General features: G+C 33.3%; 1 protein-coding gene across 1 annotated transcript; it reads right to left on the minus strand.

The window, feature by feature from the left end:
* Window positions 1-11,208: 11,208 nt before the first annotated feature.
* Window positions 11,209-12,929, minus strand: LOC111886822 (uncharacterized). The gene is made up of 4 exons (XM_023883065.3): window positions 12,573-12,929; window positions 11,754-11,876; window positions 11,562-11,681; window positions 11,209-11,427 (listed from the first exon to the last, which is right to left on the minus strand). The coding sequence occupies exons 1-4, from the start codon at window positions 12,607-12,609 to the stop codon at window positions 11,363-11,365; spliced, it is 345 nt and encodes a 114-aa protein (XP_023738833.1). The 5' UTR covers window positions 12,610-12,929; the 3' UTR covers window positions 11,209-11,362.
* Between the last annotated feature and the right edge of the window lie 3,017 nt (window positions 12,930-15,946).

Below are 15,946 nucleotides of genomic sequence, written 5' to 3' on the forward strand. Positions count from 1 at the left end.
CACGTAATTTATATAAAATACTTCATATCTATGTGTAAGCTGAAAGTAACTATGCACTCACTTGAAAGGTGGTGATTCTGCCTTCGAGCAGCGCTTCGTTATCTTAAAACAATTATCCCTCGATAAAACCTAGTATCAATATCACTAGGGTTTAGTCTAACGTTAACCGTGACTAATTAATAGTCTGACTATTATTACTATTATATAAGCGTTAAATAGCACTCAATATAACTCATAATAATAGCCCAAATAATTATTTTAAGGACCTAATAACATTACTATAATTATTTGAAAGCTATATTAAAAATTGCGTAAGCGTAGCTCACTTACAACAGATTTTAAAGAAAATCGGGCTTTGCTCGGAGCAGCGTTTCCGAACCGAAAGACCCTTTTTCTCGGGACTCCGGGAGCCTCGGGGCTTCTTCGGGTGCTAGGGGGTTTACCTAGGCTTTTAGGGGGGGTTGGGGGTTAGAGAGAGAGTTTAAGGAGAGAAAGAAGTGGGGAAAGGTGTGAGAAATGAGGGTGCCCCGACCCCCTTTTTATAGGCTGGAAAAGCCAAAAACTCGTCGAGTTGGCCTCAAACTCGTCAAGTTCCAGGCCAGGTTTCACCATCTGGTGGCTAGCCTTGGGGAGGAAGCAATGGCCAGGATTGCGCCACGTCACCCAATTTCGCACAACAGCCTCCCGACTAAGAAAAATCATAACTCTAGCATTCGAGCTCCGTTTTTTACTTTCTTTTTCTTCCACGCGTAGGTAAAAACAAGATCTACAACTTTTATTTAGACTCCGTCAGCTAATTCTTAACCGATCTTAAATTTAACAGTAAGAGGATATTAGACTGTTAAATGACCGCGAAGAATCTGTACTCCTTCATACGAACTCCGTTTTCGTCTATCTTTTTACCGTTGAGTTCCTATTAATGAGATCTTCAAATCTCATTTAGGTCGCGTAAGCCAAAAACCGCTCGAACTAAAATTTGAGTTTTGGGCCGCGCACTGCTAAGCCGAATCTTAGAAAAATCATAACTTTTTCATACGAAGTCAGATTTGGACGTTCTTTTTATGGATTTTCTCGGTTTAACATATTCTACAACTTTCGTTTAGATCACTAAGGCTAAAAATACCTCCATCGTAAATTCACTATTTATGTCTTCCGGTGTCGTGCCGGTTTTGCCGTAAAACTTAGGCGAGCCATAACTTCTTGTTATAACTCGGATTTTGGCGTTCTTTATATCCCCGGAATCCTTGTTTCGACCACTACAACTTTATGTAAAGATATCGGACTTATCTCACACTTTAATTTTGACGCTTATTTTTATTCTTTAATTATACATTTATAATTAAATAATAAGTACATAAATACACATAATTCACATAATACTCAAATATTTCATCTTTATTACTTCAAAAAGAGTTATAATAGTTGACCTAGACTATTACATCATCTAAAAATGCTTAGCCCCGAAACCCGGGCGTTACATTTACTTCATAAATCTAAAAATATGTTAAAAATATGAAGTTTATCACTTAGATCTTCATAAAAACTATGAGAAAAGTATATGTTGTCATGTAAACATGCAGATCTGAGATTTATACACTCAAAATAGCAAAAAAAAAGTGTTGTGTTCAAAAATCTATAACCTAAACTCAAAAGTCAGCTTTTAACAGAAAAGTTTTGGTCTAGTTACGGACTGTTTCGACCACCTTGATGATAATGTTTTTCAAAACTGTTTTACATGCAAAATGTTCAGGCTTATACCTTTAAAATGACTACTCTCACGCGTTCATATGATTTTTCTATAATTTTTGGCGATTTTTACAAAACTGCCTATCATTTCCGGAATGATTTCGGACCAGTCTGTGAAAATGAACATTTTCACACTGATTTGAGGCCATTAAAAATTATAATAAAAATTATGAACAAAGTAGACTCCTTTTTTCAAACTCTCAGAGTTTACGGATCCAAATTTCGACTTACGATGATTTTTCTATAATTTTTCTAAAAACAGGGACAAAAAGGTCAAAAACAAGGAAATTATTTTTATCATGCTAAAAGCTCTTATACTTGTAATTTTGGTAAATAATTGAGCTAAAGCTAGCAAAATAATAACAGACGGGCTAATTAGGTCATTTTCATGTTTACTGGGACTTAGTGACCCATTTATATGCTTGATAGGTCATGAATACTCTTTATATGTTTATTGGGCTTTATTGACTCACTAACATGCTCGACGGACCTTGGACACTCCTTGCGTGCTATTTGGGCCTGTAAATAACACACATGTGAAATGGGCATTAGTTGTCCTTTTACATATATTTTGGGCCCATGTTATATAATCTCATTCCTTTCGAGTCTTGAAATGATTTACATGTTTAGTAGGCCTTAGTTGTCCTTTTACATGATCTATTGGGCCTGGAGTGTTCTTTATATGTTTCTCTTCGCATAAATTTCGATTAAGGATCTAGTGAGACGTGTCGGTTGACACCTATTGAGTGTACGATCGTAGCCTATAGTTATAACCAGAGTCTCTTGGAGGGAGAGCGAGGGTTTGTGTATAGATCTATACGGGGATGACACCCCACACCTGAGCTGTTCGCTACAGTTAGACTAAACCAGTCTAGGGTGACGAAAACCTTATTCTATTCTGTCGGCGTCCAACAACGCCATGACAGGCGATATTGTCATTATCTAGTATGGTTATAGCGACTCACTTAGAGGAATTAACATTATAAATTTACAAGGAGACCGTTCTCTTTTCTAATTTGATTGCTCGGAAACATACTCGCGCCGGTACTCACCCTCGGGGGTTGGTATACCAGTATTCTCTTTTACAGACAACATAGGGTTGTTTGGGAGCATTCTCTTTACATTCTCTTCATTCTCATTGTTGCATTCTAGTAAACATTGCCACACATGCATTAATACAATATCGGACACAAACACACTAAACTGTTTTCAGAAAATATAGGATTTTCTGGTGGTTACAAAATTTTACAAATCTTTTTCTTAAATATGCTTATGAACTCACCAACATCTTTATGTTGACCTTTTTAAATTAACTTGTATTCTCAGGAAACCGTTGAGCAAGTTGGGCAGAACAAACTAATGGATCTTTTGATATATTTTGTTTCATCATACTCTGACTATTTTGGCATGTGATATTGAAATACAATTATTGATGTAAACCTATGACAGTTGTAATATTACGTGTGTGATGATGATGATGTTATGTTTCAATTATATACTCTGGGATAATACTACAAAGATGAAGTCACGCCGAGCACCCGGACGTTTCCGCCGTCTGGTTCAGGGGTGTGACAATCTCCAACCTTTATCACTATTTTTTTAGGGTTATTGACATAAAACCCCCAAATTTACACAAAATGTTCGGTTATGTCCCAAGTCGATTTTCTAGTGCGTTAATGCCTTAAATATCGAAAAAAAATATTCATTTTTGCCCCTGACCGGTTTTTACCCTCAACAGCCGGTTACCCAAGCTAGGTGGCGTTGACTGGGCCCATTCATGTTGACGTGGAGCTTAGGTGGCTGCCACGTCAACTGCTAAATCATTTAACTAAAAATAATTAAATTAGGAATAATCATTTAACTAAAAATAATTAAATTAGGAATAGGAAATGGGGCAAACGCCTTACCAACACGATATCCATATCTTCTTGTAATTTTGTTGTGCTATTAAATATATCATGATAACATTGGTTTATTGGAAACTAAAACAAGGTTTACAAGATTTAAACTTCCAACCCAAACATATTTCTGAGTTTGTTGAAAGATTATAAACAAGTTATATATATCGTTGCAACATTTTGTTATTATTATTATTATTATTATTTATGAAATTATACATATATTTTTAAATAAGTTTTAAATGTAAAAGTATATTTTTAAAGGTAAAAAATAAGCTTTACATGTATATAATATATTTTTAAAGGTATTTATATATTTAAAAAGTGTTTTCATTTATTTAAAAAAGTATTTAAACATTTAACAAAGTATTTATACATTTGAAAGCTTACATATACTTTCAAAAATGATTTCTTTTTTATTTTTTAAAATTAAATTAAATCTTATATTTTTAAATGAAAGTACCGATATAAATATGTTTAAAAACGTTATATACGTATTTATACCTTTTTACATATAAAAATATCATATACATATTCATACATATAAAGAGTTATAAAAATAATATTTATAATACGGATTTATATTTTTTTACATATAAAATATCATATACGTAAGTTAAAAAATAATATTTATACATTTTGATAAGTATAAAAAAATCAAAAGTATGTATGAAAAAGTTATACATATATAAAAACGTTTTTTAAATGTATAAATATATAAAAAAAATGTACAAATATGTATACACACTTTTAAAATGGAAAAATACGATTTTAAAGATATAAATATGTTGGTAATTGTGTTGTTTGTTTAGTGGGAGGCGCAAGTTCGAAACGTGTCATCTTCAATTATCAGTTTATTTTTTGGTGGAAGCAAAACAACAATGCTGACTCAGCAAGGTAACAAATCGTCAAAGTCAAACAAGGGTAATCGGCTCTTGAAGGTAAAAACCGACCAGGGGCAAAAATAAACAACTTTTCCGGTATTTGAGGCATTAACGCACCAAAAAATCGACTTGGACATAACCGAATATTTTGTGTAAATTTTAAGGTTTTATGTCAAAAACCCATTTTTTTACACTATATCTATAATTGCAGTGTAAAAGATAGTGTAAACACTAAAATCATCCAACCCATTATATTATATTTAACACTAAAAAAATATTATAGGTATATTGTTCTTTATTCAATACTATATTTAGTGTAAAATCTAACGATATATATAGTGTTACACTAAAAGCCTACATTATATATAATGTTAGGTATAGTGTAGGATTGAAGGATTATAGTTTAGTTTATAGTATAAAAGTGGTTTTCTAGTGTAGGATTGGAGTTAGGGATGTTATTCAGGGTCGGAATCGGACCGAACCGACCCGGATCTGAATAACCTAAAAATCGAATAAAGGTAATTGCATTAACCGAAAACCGAACCGATTAACCAATGCGGGTTTGGTTCGGTTCGTGTATTAATCGGTTCGGTTATTACCCAATAACATGTATAAGATGATTAACAACCTAGTATAAAAGGAAAAACCAAATAAACCGTATTATGATTCTATAACCCGAATAATAGAATAACAATGTACTTTTATACATCAACATAAAACATTTAAAGACTAACATAACACAATAACACATTGAAAGAATAGCATTTACATAGAAGATTAACATAATGAAAATTAATTTCTTACTTGTGTTTCTTGATTTGACACCTAATTTTTCATGACTAGACAAAATAAGAATTCATGAATCCTTATAGACAATAAGAATGGTCGATTTTTGAAATTCTAAAACAAAAGGAAGGATCGACAGAAGTGATTTCGAGTTTGGAAATAGTTAAGAAGATTGGTCGATTTTGAAACGACGTGAACGAACGTAGGATTTTTTCTGTTATGAACGACGATGACAGAAGTGTGAATCATGATTTTGATTTCTATCGATAAAAGAAAAGGGGACGATGAATGTTTATCTAGGTCGGGTATATAGAACGAGTAAGATCTTATTTTGGTAACCCAAACCGAATAACCCCGAGAACTAAATAATCATAATATAGATATCCAAAACCCGAATTGAATTGCTTATTCGAGCGTAATTCGGTTCGGTTCGGTTCATGTTTCGATTCAGATCGAGTTTCCAGGCCAAATTCACATCCCTAGTTGGAGATGTCCTTAGTATTTTTACATTACGCAATAACCAAACCATTTAAATTAAACAAAAAAGGAAGAAAAAAAAAAGAAGAATAAGAAGGCTTGAAACGTCGCCTGAGGTTGAAACTTGATCAACATCTACTAACACATCATCCATATGTTGTCACCTGATCGCTCATCACTCCCACTATTCGACGTCTGGCCATAGTCACCCCTCCAGCATACCAACCTCCTACCTCCACAATCCACTCAAGTTTGTTATAGTTTAGTATCATATTGTTGAAAATACTAAGTGTTTTTAATATTCGATCTCATGTTTATTAATTATTGAGTTTGGGTGTTTTGTGTCAATATTACAATTCCTTGTTTTCTCTCATTAATGAAATAAATTTGTTATACGGGGTTATTCCTAGTATTTTTGGAATTTTGTGAGCTACGAATCATTTCTTTCAAACTACAGGTGTGACACGCGGATTTGATCCATGGATAATATCCAATACCCGGTTCATATCCACGACCCAAGGTATGCATTGGTGAGAGGTGAAAGGTTTCATCAAATTCAGTTCATTTTTTTCTCCCACTACTCAGAGCTCCCTCTCTCTCTCTCTCTCCCTCTCCCTATCTATCTATCTATCTATCTAACACTTTAAAACAAAATGGCACCTCCCTTTCTGATTAATTCAATAAATTTGACTCCTTGTGGAAAGAATTTGATGGCTTAACTAGTTTAACTGAGTGTGTTTGTGATGTTGCTACTAAGCTTAATGATCATTCTAAACTAATGAAACTAATGCAGTTTTTTAGTGGTCTTTATGATGTCTATAATCAAGTCAAAAGTCATTCTTTTAATGGAACCCTTACCCAATGTAACGGTTGCTTTCTCTATTCTTTCTAGAGAAGAGTCACATCAAAAGGATGGTTCTCTAGTTTCTATTGGTACTTTTAAACCCCAGGCCTCTACATTTAATAGTAAGGTTAATGATTTTAAACGGGAACAAAATCAAAATAGGTCTAGGAATCAAGGACTACAATGCAAACATTATGGTCTTAGAGTTCATCTGATAGAAAAATGCTATAAGTTAATTGGCTATCCCAAAGATTTTAAACCCGAGAATGATTTTAATAATCAAACTAGTCAAAGTAAATCCTTTGTTGTGAATTCTTCTTTTGTTAATTCTGGCAGCAACTCTTATGTTACTTCTGAGTCTGTTAGTGGAAGTGATGCTCACTATCTTACAAGTGAACAATACAACAAGTTTCTTTGTCTCATTTATGAGAACTTTGTTAATGAGGATGTGACTGATATTGCTAATATGGTAGGTACTTCCTTGTTTTAGTGTTGTAATTCTTTTATCAGTTCTAAGTCCCCTCAGAGTTGGATTGTTGACTCAGGAGGAAATCAATATATGATAGCTTTTGATTCCCAACTTAGTGATACAATGGATCTATCTAGACTTAATCTTCTTGTCAAACATCCAAATGGTTCCTCTGCTTAGATAAATAAGATTGGAAATCTCCAGTTGTCTTCACATCTCACCTTGTTTGATATTTTTGTTGTTTCAGACTTCAATGTTAATCTTTTGTCTGTACACAAGCTTTGTAAAGATAGTGGTTGTGAAGTTGTAATTTTTGAACATACTTGTAAAATCTAGGATTCACTATTAAAGGAGATGGTGGAGAATGATAGAGAATATGGTGGTTCTATTATCTTGATTGTTTCCCCTTAGGTATTCCTGCTAACATTGCTAGCTCTAAATGTTGTGTCTCTAAACTTACATGGCATGGTAGACTTGGTTATCCTACTGACCAATATTTGAGTACTTTAAAAGAGAAATTCAAACTTGGTAATGAGTCCCTACCTTCATGTGATGTCTTCCATAAGGCAAAACAGACCAAGGAGTCTTTTCCTCATAGTCAATGTAACACAACTGAATTAGGCGAGCTAATTCACCTAGATGTTTGGAGAACTTATAGGGTTACTTCAACTGAAGGTTTCAAGTATTTTATGACTATTGTGGATGATTTTACAAGAGCCACTTGGGTTTTTATTTTAAAATCTAATTTGAAAATTGCTTTCGGGCTGTTAAGATATTTGCAAAGCAGTCTAGGAAGAGAGGTTGCTTTGTCTAAGTCTGATGGATTTGAGTTAAAAGGTTTTGTAGATGCAGATTGGGCTAAGTGTCTTTCCACAATGAGGTCTGTAACTGGTTATATGATTTACCTTAATAATTAATTGGTTTCATGGAAGAGTAAGAAACAGTTTACTGTTTCTAGGTCTTCTACTGAATCAGAGTATAGAGCCATTGGTTCTATTACTTGTGAAATAATTTTGATTTTGAAAATTTTGTTTGAATTGGGTATAAAAGATCTTACTCCTGTATCTGTTTTTTGTGACAATGATTCAACAATTAAATTGGCTCTTAATCCGATTTTTCACAAATGTACTAAGCATTCTGAAATAGATCTTCTCTTTGTTAGAGAAAAAATCTCTAATGGTGTGTTGAAAATGGTTAAGATCGGTTCTTCTTATCAAAATGTTGACATGCTTACTAAGTCTTTAAGATTTAAACAACATGTTTTTTGTCGAATAAGGCTTATTAATGTTTTCAAAAAGGAAAAATAAATATTTCGATTAAGGGGGGTGTTGAAAATACTAACCGTTTTTAATATTCAATCTCATACTTATTAATTATTAAGTATGGGTGTTTTATGTCAATATTACAATTCCTTGTTTTCTCTTATTAATGAAATAAATTTGTTATAAGGGGTTATTCTTGGTATTTTGGGAATGTTGTGAGTTGCGGCTCGTTTCTTTCAAATGACAGGTGCGACACGCTAATCTGATCCATAGATAATATCCTAGACTCGGTTCATATCCACGACCTGGGGTATATATTGGTGAGAGGTGAAGGGTTTCGTCATATTCATATCATTTTTTGCTCCTAATACTCAGAGCTCTCTTTCTCGTTCTCACCTGCTTTAGTTAGAGTTTCACAGTTGTAATATTCTGTGTAATTGATCATCCTTTTGTTCTTGATCATTGTAGTGTAGGTTGAGTTTTTCATTCTGAGAGTGAATTAAGATTTTGTAGTGATGTTTGATTTGTAAGTAACTTGAAAACCTTATGTTTCTTAATCCTCAAATGATATAAGAAAAGTTGATGTTGGGAAAATTTGGTTTATCTTTTTTAACAAGTATATTGAAAAAAAAAATGTTTTTAAAAATACAGATAACAGTGTAATTATGAATATATTTCAAGATATAAGATATTTTATGGTACAATCGTAATAACTTTATTAATTATAACTAATGAAGTTATGTTTAAATATTTGAAGGTATACAACCCGATATGTCACCATTATTACTTTTTACTTTTTCATCTTTTTCGGTTTCATTTACAAATTCATGTGGTTTTCAGTTCTACATTTGACACTAAAAATACAAGCCCAAACCCTTTGGCCTAAAAGTATTTTTATGTTTTCAGCTTCCTTTCGGCCTCTCTTATATCATATCATCGATCTCCTTGAGGCAATTTATAATGTTTATTAACCTAAAACACCATAAATATTTTCTTCATATAAATAGCCCAATAATAAACACAATATGAGTTCTAGGTTAACAAATACTAAACCCCCAAACCGCTAACAGCTCTCTCATCGTTGCATAAAACTAACTCTTATATTTAATATTCAATGCTCAATAATTGGCTCATAAGTCATAAATACTCTCTGAAAGTTAAATACTCAACAATAAATGCTCATAAAAATGGATGAAACCCCACATATCTTGAATGTCCTAACCTTTCCATAGCCAAATGGAAAGTGTCTTCATAAACCTTCATTTTTTTACGAGTTCTACAACTTTGATTTTTTTTTTATTATTATTTTTTTTTTGACTTTGGTACAAATCGACCCATAAGTGCATATACTTGATAATTTCACGAAAATGGGCCAACACTCACAACGCACTATTCATCATTTTGCTTTTTGGCTCACATTTAGTTGCCTTATCCTTGAGATCTTGAAAGTTTGTGACACCTACATAATCACAAACTAACTTTTTATTTCAAAATTCACTTATTAAAATTTTATGTAAATTGGGTAGGGGTATTGCATAGTCAAGCATTTCCTTGGTTGTATGTTGGAAAATAATGTAGAGAGTTGTTTTGGCATAACGCTAAGTTGAAAACTTGATATAGAGGGACCTCTTTTTTATGTTAACAATTGAAATTTCAATTACAATTAATCAAACTATGTTATCAAGTTACGTACTAGGGGTATCAAAACCCTATAAAAATTAAGAAGTAGCTTGAAATCCAATCGTATCTCAAACCACTCACCATCCATATAGATCAGGGCCACATGCTACATTACATTGACCGAGTCAAGATCTCATCCTTTTTGTAATTTCTATCCAAGTCACACAAAGGATTTCATTTAGTCAAAGCTATTAAATAAAACTATTAAGTTGATTTTTTATTTGAAACCCCATATTAACTTTAACCAATACAATAACTTCTTCCTAGTTGCTCCTTGTCCAACTCCCATACAACTCGAGTAGAAAAGTTATCCACGTATCATGAGTATGTAAAATGCAAAATATGGGATCATTTTGTTATAGGACTCAAATTTATACATGATTTTACTAAATATCTTTATTCAAACCCATTTGTTACGTTTCTTAAAAAAACCCATTTGTTACATGGTTAGTCGCGACATTTTTTTTACCAACATGTATTTTATCCAAGTCAAATTTTAACATCATGGTCACCAAAAATAGAAAATAATTTGTAATCAATATTTGGTAAGAAAATCATTGATAAAAAAATGTTGCACATTTAAAATGGAAAAATAACAAACAAACAATCCATTTATAGTTTTGTACCAAAGCATGGTGCTTTTAAAAAATATTTTTACCAAACCAAATTAGTTTAAAACTTAGGGTAAATTACACGAATGGTCCCTATGGTTTAGGGTAATTTGCGCGTTTGGTCCCTAACTTATTTTTTTAACTCGAAAGGTCCCTAATGTTTGTTTCTGTTACGCGTTTGGTCCCTGTCTTACCTAAAAAAACTATTTTGCCCTTGATTTTTTTAATTTATATAAATAAACACACCCCCAACTCCACCTCTATCACCTTACCTTACCTACCGCATCATTTTTTCCTATTTAAACATTAGTCTTTTTAAATAAGATAGGGACCAAGCGCGTAACAAAAACAAACAATATGGACCAAACGCGTAACAAAAACAAACAGTAGGGACTTTCTGAGTTAAAAAAATAAGTTAGGGACCAAGTGCGCAAATTACTCCAAACCATAGGGACCATTTGTGTAATTTACTCTAAAACTTAATTACCAAAAGATCAACATCAACTAAAAGCTGCTACTACTACTACTCATAGCAACATTTCTAGCAAACATCTTGTAAATAGATACCAATTTCATAAAAAGATCAAACCAAGGTTTCTTTACTAAACATCAAAACCATAAAAAACAAGACTAACACATATACATGATTTACCAGAGTCTTTTATGCTAATGAAAAAAAAAACATGTGTCCCATTGTCTTCGTACTCAATTGTCACGAATCAAATTTGTTGGCGCGCTAAAAACATACTTCGGTAACTCATATTTTGCACCTGCAATGTCCAAAATAATTTTACCATTAATCGAAACAACACAACCAAACAAACTTTCTAAGGCTATTTTCGTCTTTTGTCCCATCAGTCCCAGTCCCAGTCCCAAGTACTGTCAGTATACAATTAAGAAGTACCTCTCTCATCATAACAGACTGTCAAGTCAGCTTTTTGAACGATGACACCAGCGCTATCTACTATGGCTTGCGCAAGGGTTAAGTCTGCCTCTGCAGCTGCTTGAAGGGCTTCCCAGATTTCTAATAATCACACAATTATATAAATAAATAAATAAATAAAATGGAAATAAGATGATATAATAAATAAATTACCTTTTCGGCCACCATAATGTGGAGCAGTATCCCAAAATTCATCACGCATCTGCTTAAGCTGCTCTGTTGTAATTGGTTCAGTATGTTTCCATGGTTTTGGTTTTGTTATCTTTTTAATAGGTTCTGTTCAAAAATGATTATATGAATCCAGAAAACATCAGAATAAATTTATAATAAAGAAGTGTATAGTTCACATAAGAATCAGGAAATAAGCACAAATAGGTCTTAGGAATATAAAAGTAATGAATTATGTATATTGGTCATAGATGACAACAATTTAGAATTACTTGTTTTCTAGATAATTTGATTGGGTTTATTTGGATCCATAGGATCCATCTGTGTTGGATTATATATAACACATTTGACAGAAAATTGTCAACCAATTTTCAAGTAGGAAAAATAAAAATGAAATGATATGATACAGATAACTGATGCGATACAGACTACAAAACAGGAATTAGAGCTTCCATGTCAAAAAATCATTATTTGCTTAGGAATTTCAAAAACCCTAGGAAAGATTCACACTTTGAAAAGCCCCTAAATCAAGCAAGGATTATTCAATAATACAACAGCAAGTAGACTAAGATTTAAGAACCATCTTAATCAAAAACCCCCCAAAGATCAATCAGAACAAGTTAAACCCTTTTCTCCTAGAACCTAAATTAATCAGTCAATTGAGTAAAATCCAATCAAGCTCATTAGATGCGAAATTTGTTTCTACAATCGATACATGCAACAACAACAAAAAAAAGTCTCCAAAAACACAAAAAAAAAAAAAAATCGAAACCCCAATAGAAACTCGGAAATTGGAATGTTTACCGTCCCCTTTCGCATGCGATGATCCAGCACAACCCATACTGAAAACTCCGGTTATCCCCCTGTAAATATCTCCGGCGAGTAAAGTTATATCGAAATTGGTATAGTTTCCTAAGATAAGAATAAGAAGATCCCAGAAACGATTTTATTCAAAATCTCGAGAATAGTCTGGGTCTACGATAAAGAAGCTATACATTAAAAACTAATGAATGATTACTGGATAAAAGGAGACATATTAGGAGGAAGTTGGAGCCCTAATTTGATTATGGGCACCGAATTTGGAACTAGGTTTGTTGCTTTGTCAAAAACTGATAAAAGTTGGATGATAGAAAGAGGGGTAAAAGGGGCGGGATGATGACGTGGCTCATTTTTACCCAGCTCGGTACAACCTAGTTTTCTATATATACACACACGTGGCCTCCACATGGACCACATCTACTCTTGAATAATGTCATATGTCCTTTTGTCCTTTTAAACTATAGGTTTAAATGTTTGGGGGTAATCACAAAAATAACCAAAACAAGATGGATATAATTGATGAATGGTTAATATTTAACTAAAAATAAATTTTTTTGTAAAAAAATCATTGTAATCTTCTTCTTTTTTTGATTTTGGAAAATTATTTTTCTAACCGGTTTACTTATATAGAATATTTATCGAAATTTTAACCTTTGTCGTATTCAATGGTAATTATGGATCTTGCAAAGTATTTTTCAGAATTCTTTATTTTGAAAATGTTAAAAGATTTTGGATATAAATCTGCAATTCTCTGTGAATTAAGTGGTAATTTCTTATGTTTAAAATCTCCCATCTTGAAACACGATTTCTTTCTATTGAAAGTGAAAATAACAAAATGATAAAGTTAAAATACGATTTTATGTGGGGTGGTACGTGTGGGGATAGTTATGGGGTTTTAGAGTATATGAATGTGAAAATAACATAATGATAAAGTTAGAATATGATTTTATGTGGGGTGATGTGGGGGATAGTTATGGGGTTTTAGTCATTTAGAGTATAAAAAAGTGAACATAATAAAATGATAAGGTTAGAATATCATTATTTTTTTCTGGAGTGGTGTGGGAGATAGTTATGGGGTTTTAGAGTGTATATCATTGTGAATGATGAAACATTTCTTGAATTTGTTGTTGGGTACAATTGTTGAAGTATGGGCATAAAACATAACGAGTTGATGTTACTGTGAACATCATCAAAACTTATTGAATTGTACGATTAGGACAAGCGGCAAACATATAGACGAGAATAAACTTGAAGCAACTAGTGATTTGGGCTCGTATGAGACTAGCACGATTCATCCGTTTATGCATTAGGCTATCGTAATCAAAGCACATGCCCAAAGTCTGTAGAAACACTAATAATTCTCTCATTATATATTGTAAGATGATTATTTTCGCTTAAACCAATTTCTTTCATTAATTAGCTATAAGTACAACTATAGAACATTACAAGGGACTTGATGGTCTATACAAAAATAGGGTAGCATGGTCTAACTATACATTGTTCATGCATAAACCAACATCACTAAAAGCTTTATTGGTAGGAAAAGTTTGAATGCTTAAACCTAATCTAAACTCATAAAGCAGAGGTGCTAGCATCCCTTTCGTGAAGATATTGGCATAGTGAGAGCTATAAAGGACATGAAGAACTTGAGCATGTCTCAGGCAACCTAATCACGAACAAAATGAATGTCTATCTCTATGGTTTTGGTTTGTTGATGTTTTTTTGGTTCGTTGATGTTGAACGAGGATGGTAGACATGTTATAACATTATCACATTATATGATCATTGCTTTGTTACATGACTAATGAAGTAAATTGCAAATACAACATGTTTGTACAACCATATTGGTCCTCACTCGATACTCGGCATTTACACCGGAACACAAGACAAATCGTTAGCATTTAGACAACCAAGATAGAAAATTATTGTAACGTCCTAATTTCTAGAATAAATTTTCATTTTTAAAATACATTTTCGTAAAAATACATTCAAGTCAAAACCCTTTGTTCAAAGACCATATTTCAAAATTAGAGTTATAAAGGAAAACAATGTGGAATCTCAAATTACAAAACTGTAATGTATGTATGTAGAGTCTCGCATTTGCATCCCCAAGTACCAATAAAGTACCGGAAACATTTAAATCCACAACTGTAAACCAAAGCTTAGTGAGTTTCTTAAAATATCCACTTAACAATAAACATAAAATGCATGCACACTGAGCCTTCAGTCTAACTGGACCACCTTGTAAGGCCTATAATACACCTGGACCGCTCTCCCGATCCTACAACATATATATGCACCACTCTCGTGAGCCTACAACACTGGGATGGACCTCTTTCCTTGGACTGATAATATCTACTTGACCACACGGGCCTCTTGGCCTACAATACACAGTTGAACTGCCTTAACTATAACATCGGGAATCTAGAAGGTCAATTATGGAAATAAAACCTCATTTCTAAAGGCCAACTCGTCGATTTTGGGGGAAGAAACTCGACGTGTTGGAAGTGTTGGACGCAGGTATTTTTGAAGACCAACTCGTCGAGTTTGGGGGAAGAAACTCGACGTGTTGGAAGTGTTAGTATTTTTGAAGACCAACTCGACGAGTTGGAGAGGACCAACTCGACGAGTTAGACGTGGTTTGGGAAACCCTAATTTCGGTGTTTTGCACCCTATTTAAACAACTTAAACCCCATATGTTGGCCTCATTTCCTGCTACCACTATCCTAAACCCTAACCTCAAAACCCTAAGGCATTTTTAAGTGTTGTGAGCCATTTTAAGTGCTTTGGTGGTGTGCTTGAAGCCATTGGAAGGAAGGGAAGCTTGGTAAGAGTTGGTGATACAAGAAGGAGCTGCTAGTCTCGAATCTTTGCTTCATTTTCGACACTTTTCTGGTGTAAGGTCTCAATCTTGCTTTGTGAATTCATAGATCTCCTTCTTAGGGTTCTTTTGCATGTTTTGGTCCAAATAGAGTGGTTATTGGGAGTTGGACGTCCCATTTGGACAAACCCTTTCAGATCTATGGTTCTATGGAGCTCTTATGGCATAAAGGTGCCAACTTTATGGTCTTAAAGGCTCTATGCATCCACTAAGCCCTTATTATGGTCTCTTTTAAGCTTTTAAGTTCCATCTAGCCTTGCATGCGAGTAAAGTTGAAGACTTTACGTGACCTTTTAGTCTTTAAGGTCCAGACCTATGTTCATGGGTTCTATCTTGAAGATATGGTGGTTTTTAGGATTAAGACATAAGCCTTTTGGATTAGGGATGAGCTTAATGCCTTTGGGTGGTTCTTAATGGGTAAAGTTGGAAACTTTACCCTTCTAGACGTATTTTTAGTCTAGATCTGGAAGAAAGGGCT

Source organism: Lactuca sativa, chromosome 4, assembly GCF_002870075.4.
Source record: "Lactuca sativa cultivar Salinas chromosome 4, Lsat_Salinas_v11, whole genome shotgun sequence".
Taxonomy (NCBI): domain Eukaryota; kingdom Viridiplantae; phylum Streptophyta; class Magnoliopsida; order Asterales; family Asteraceae; genus Lactuca; species Lactuca sativa.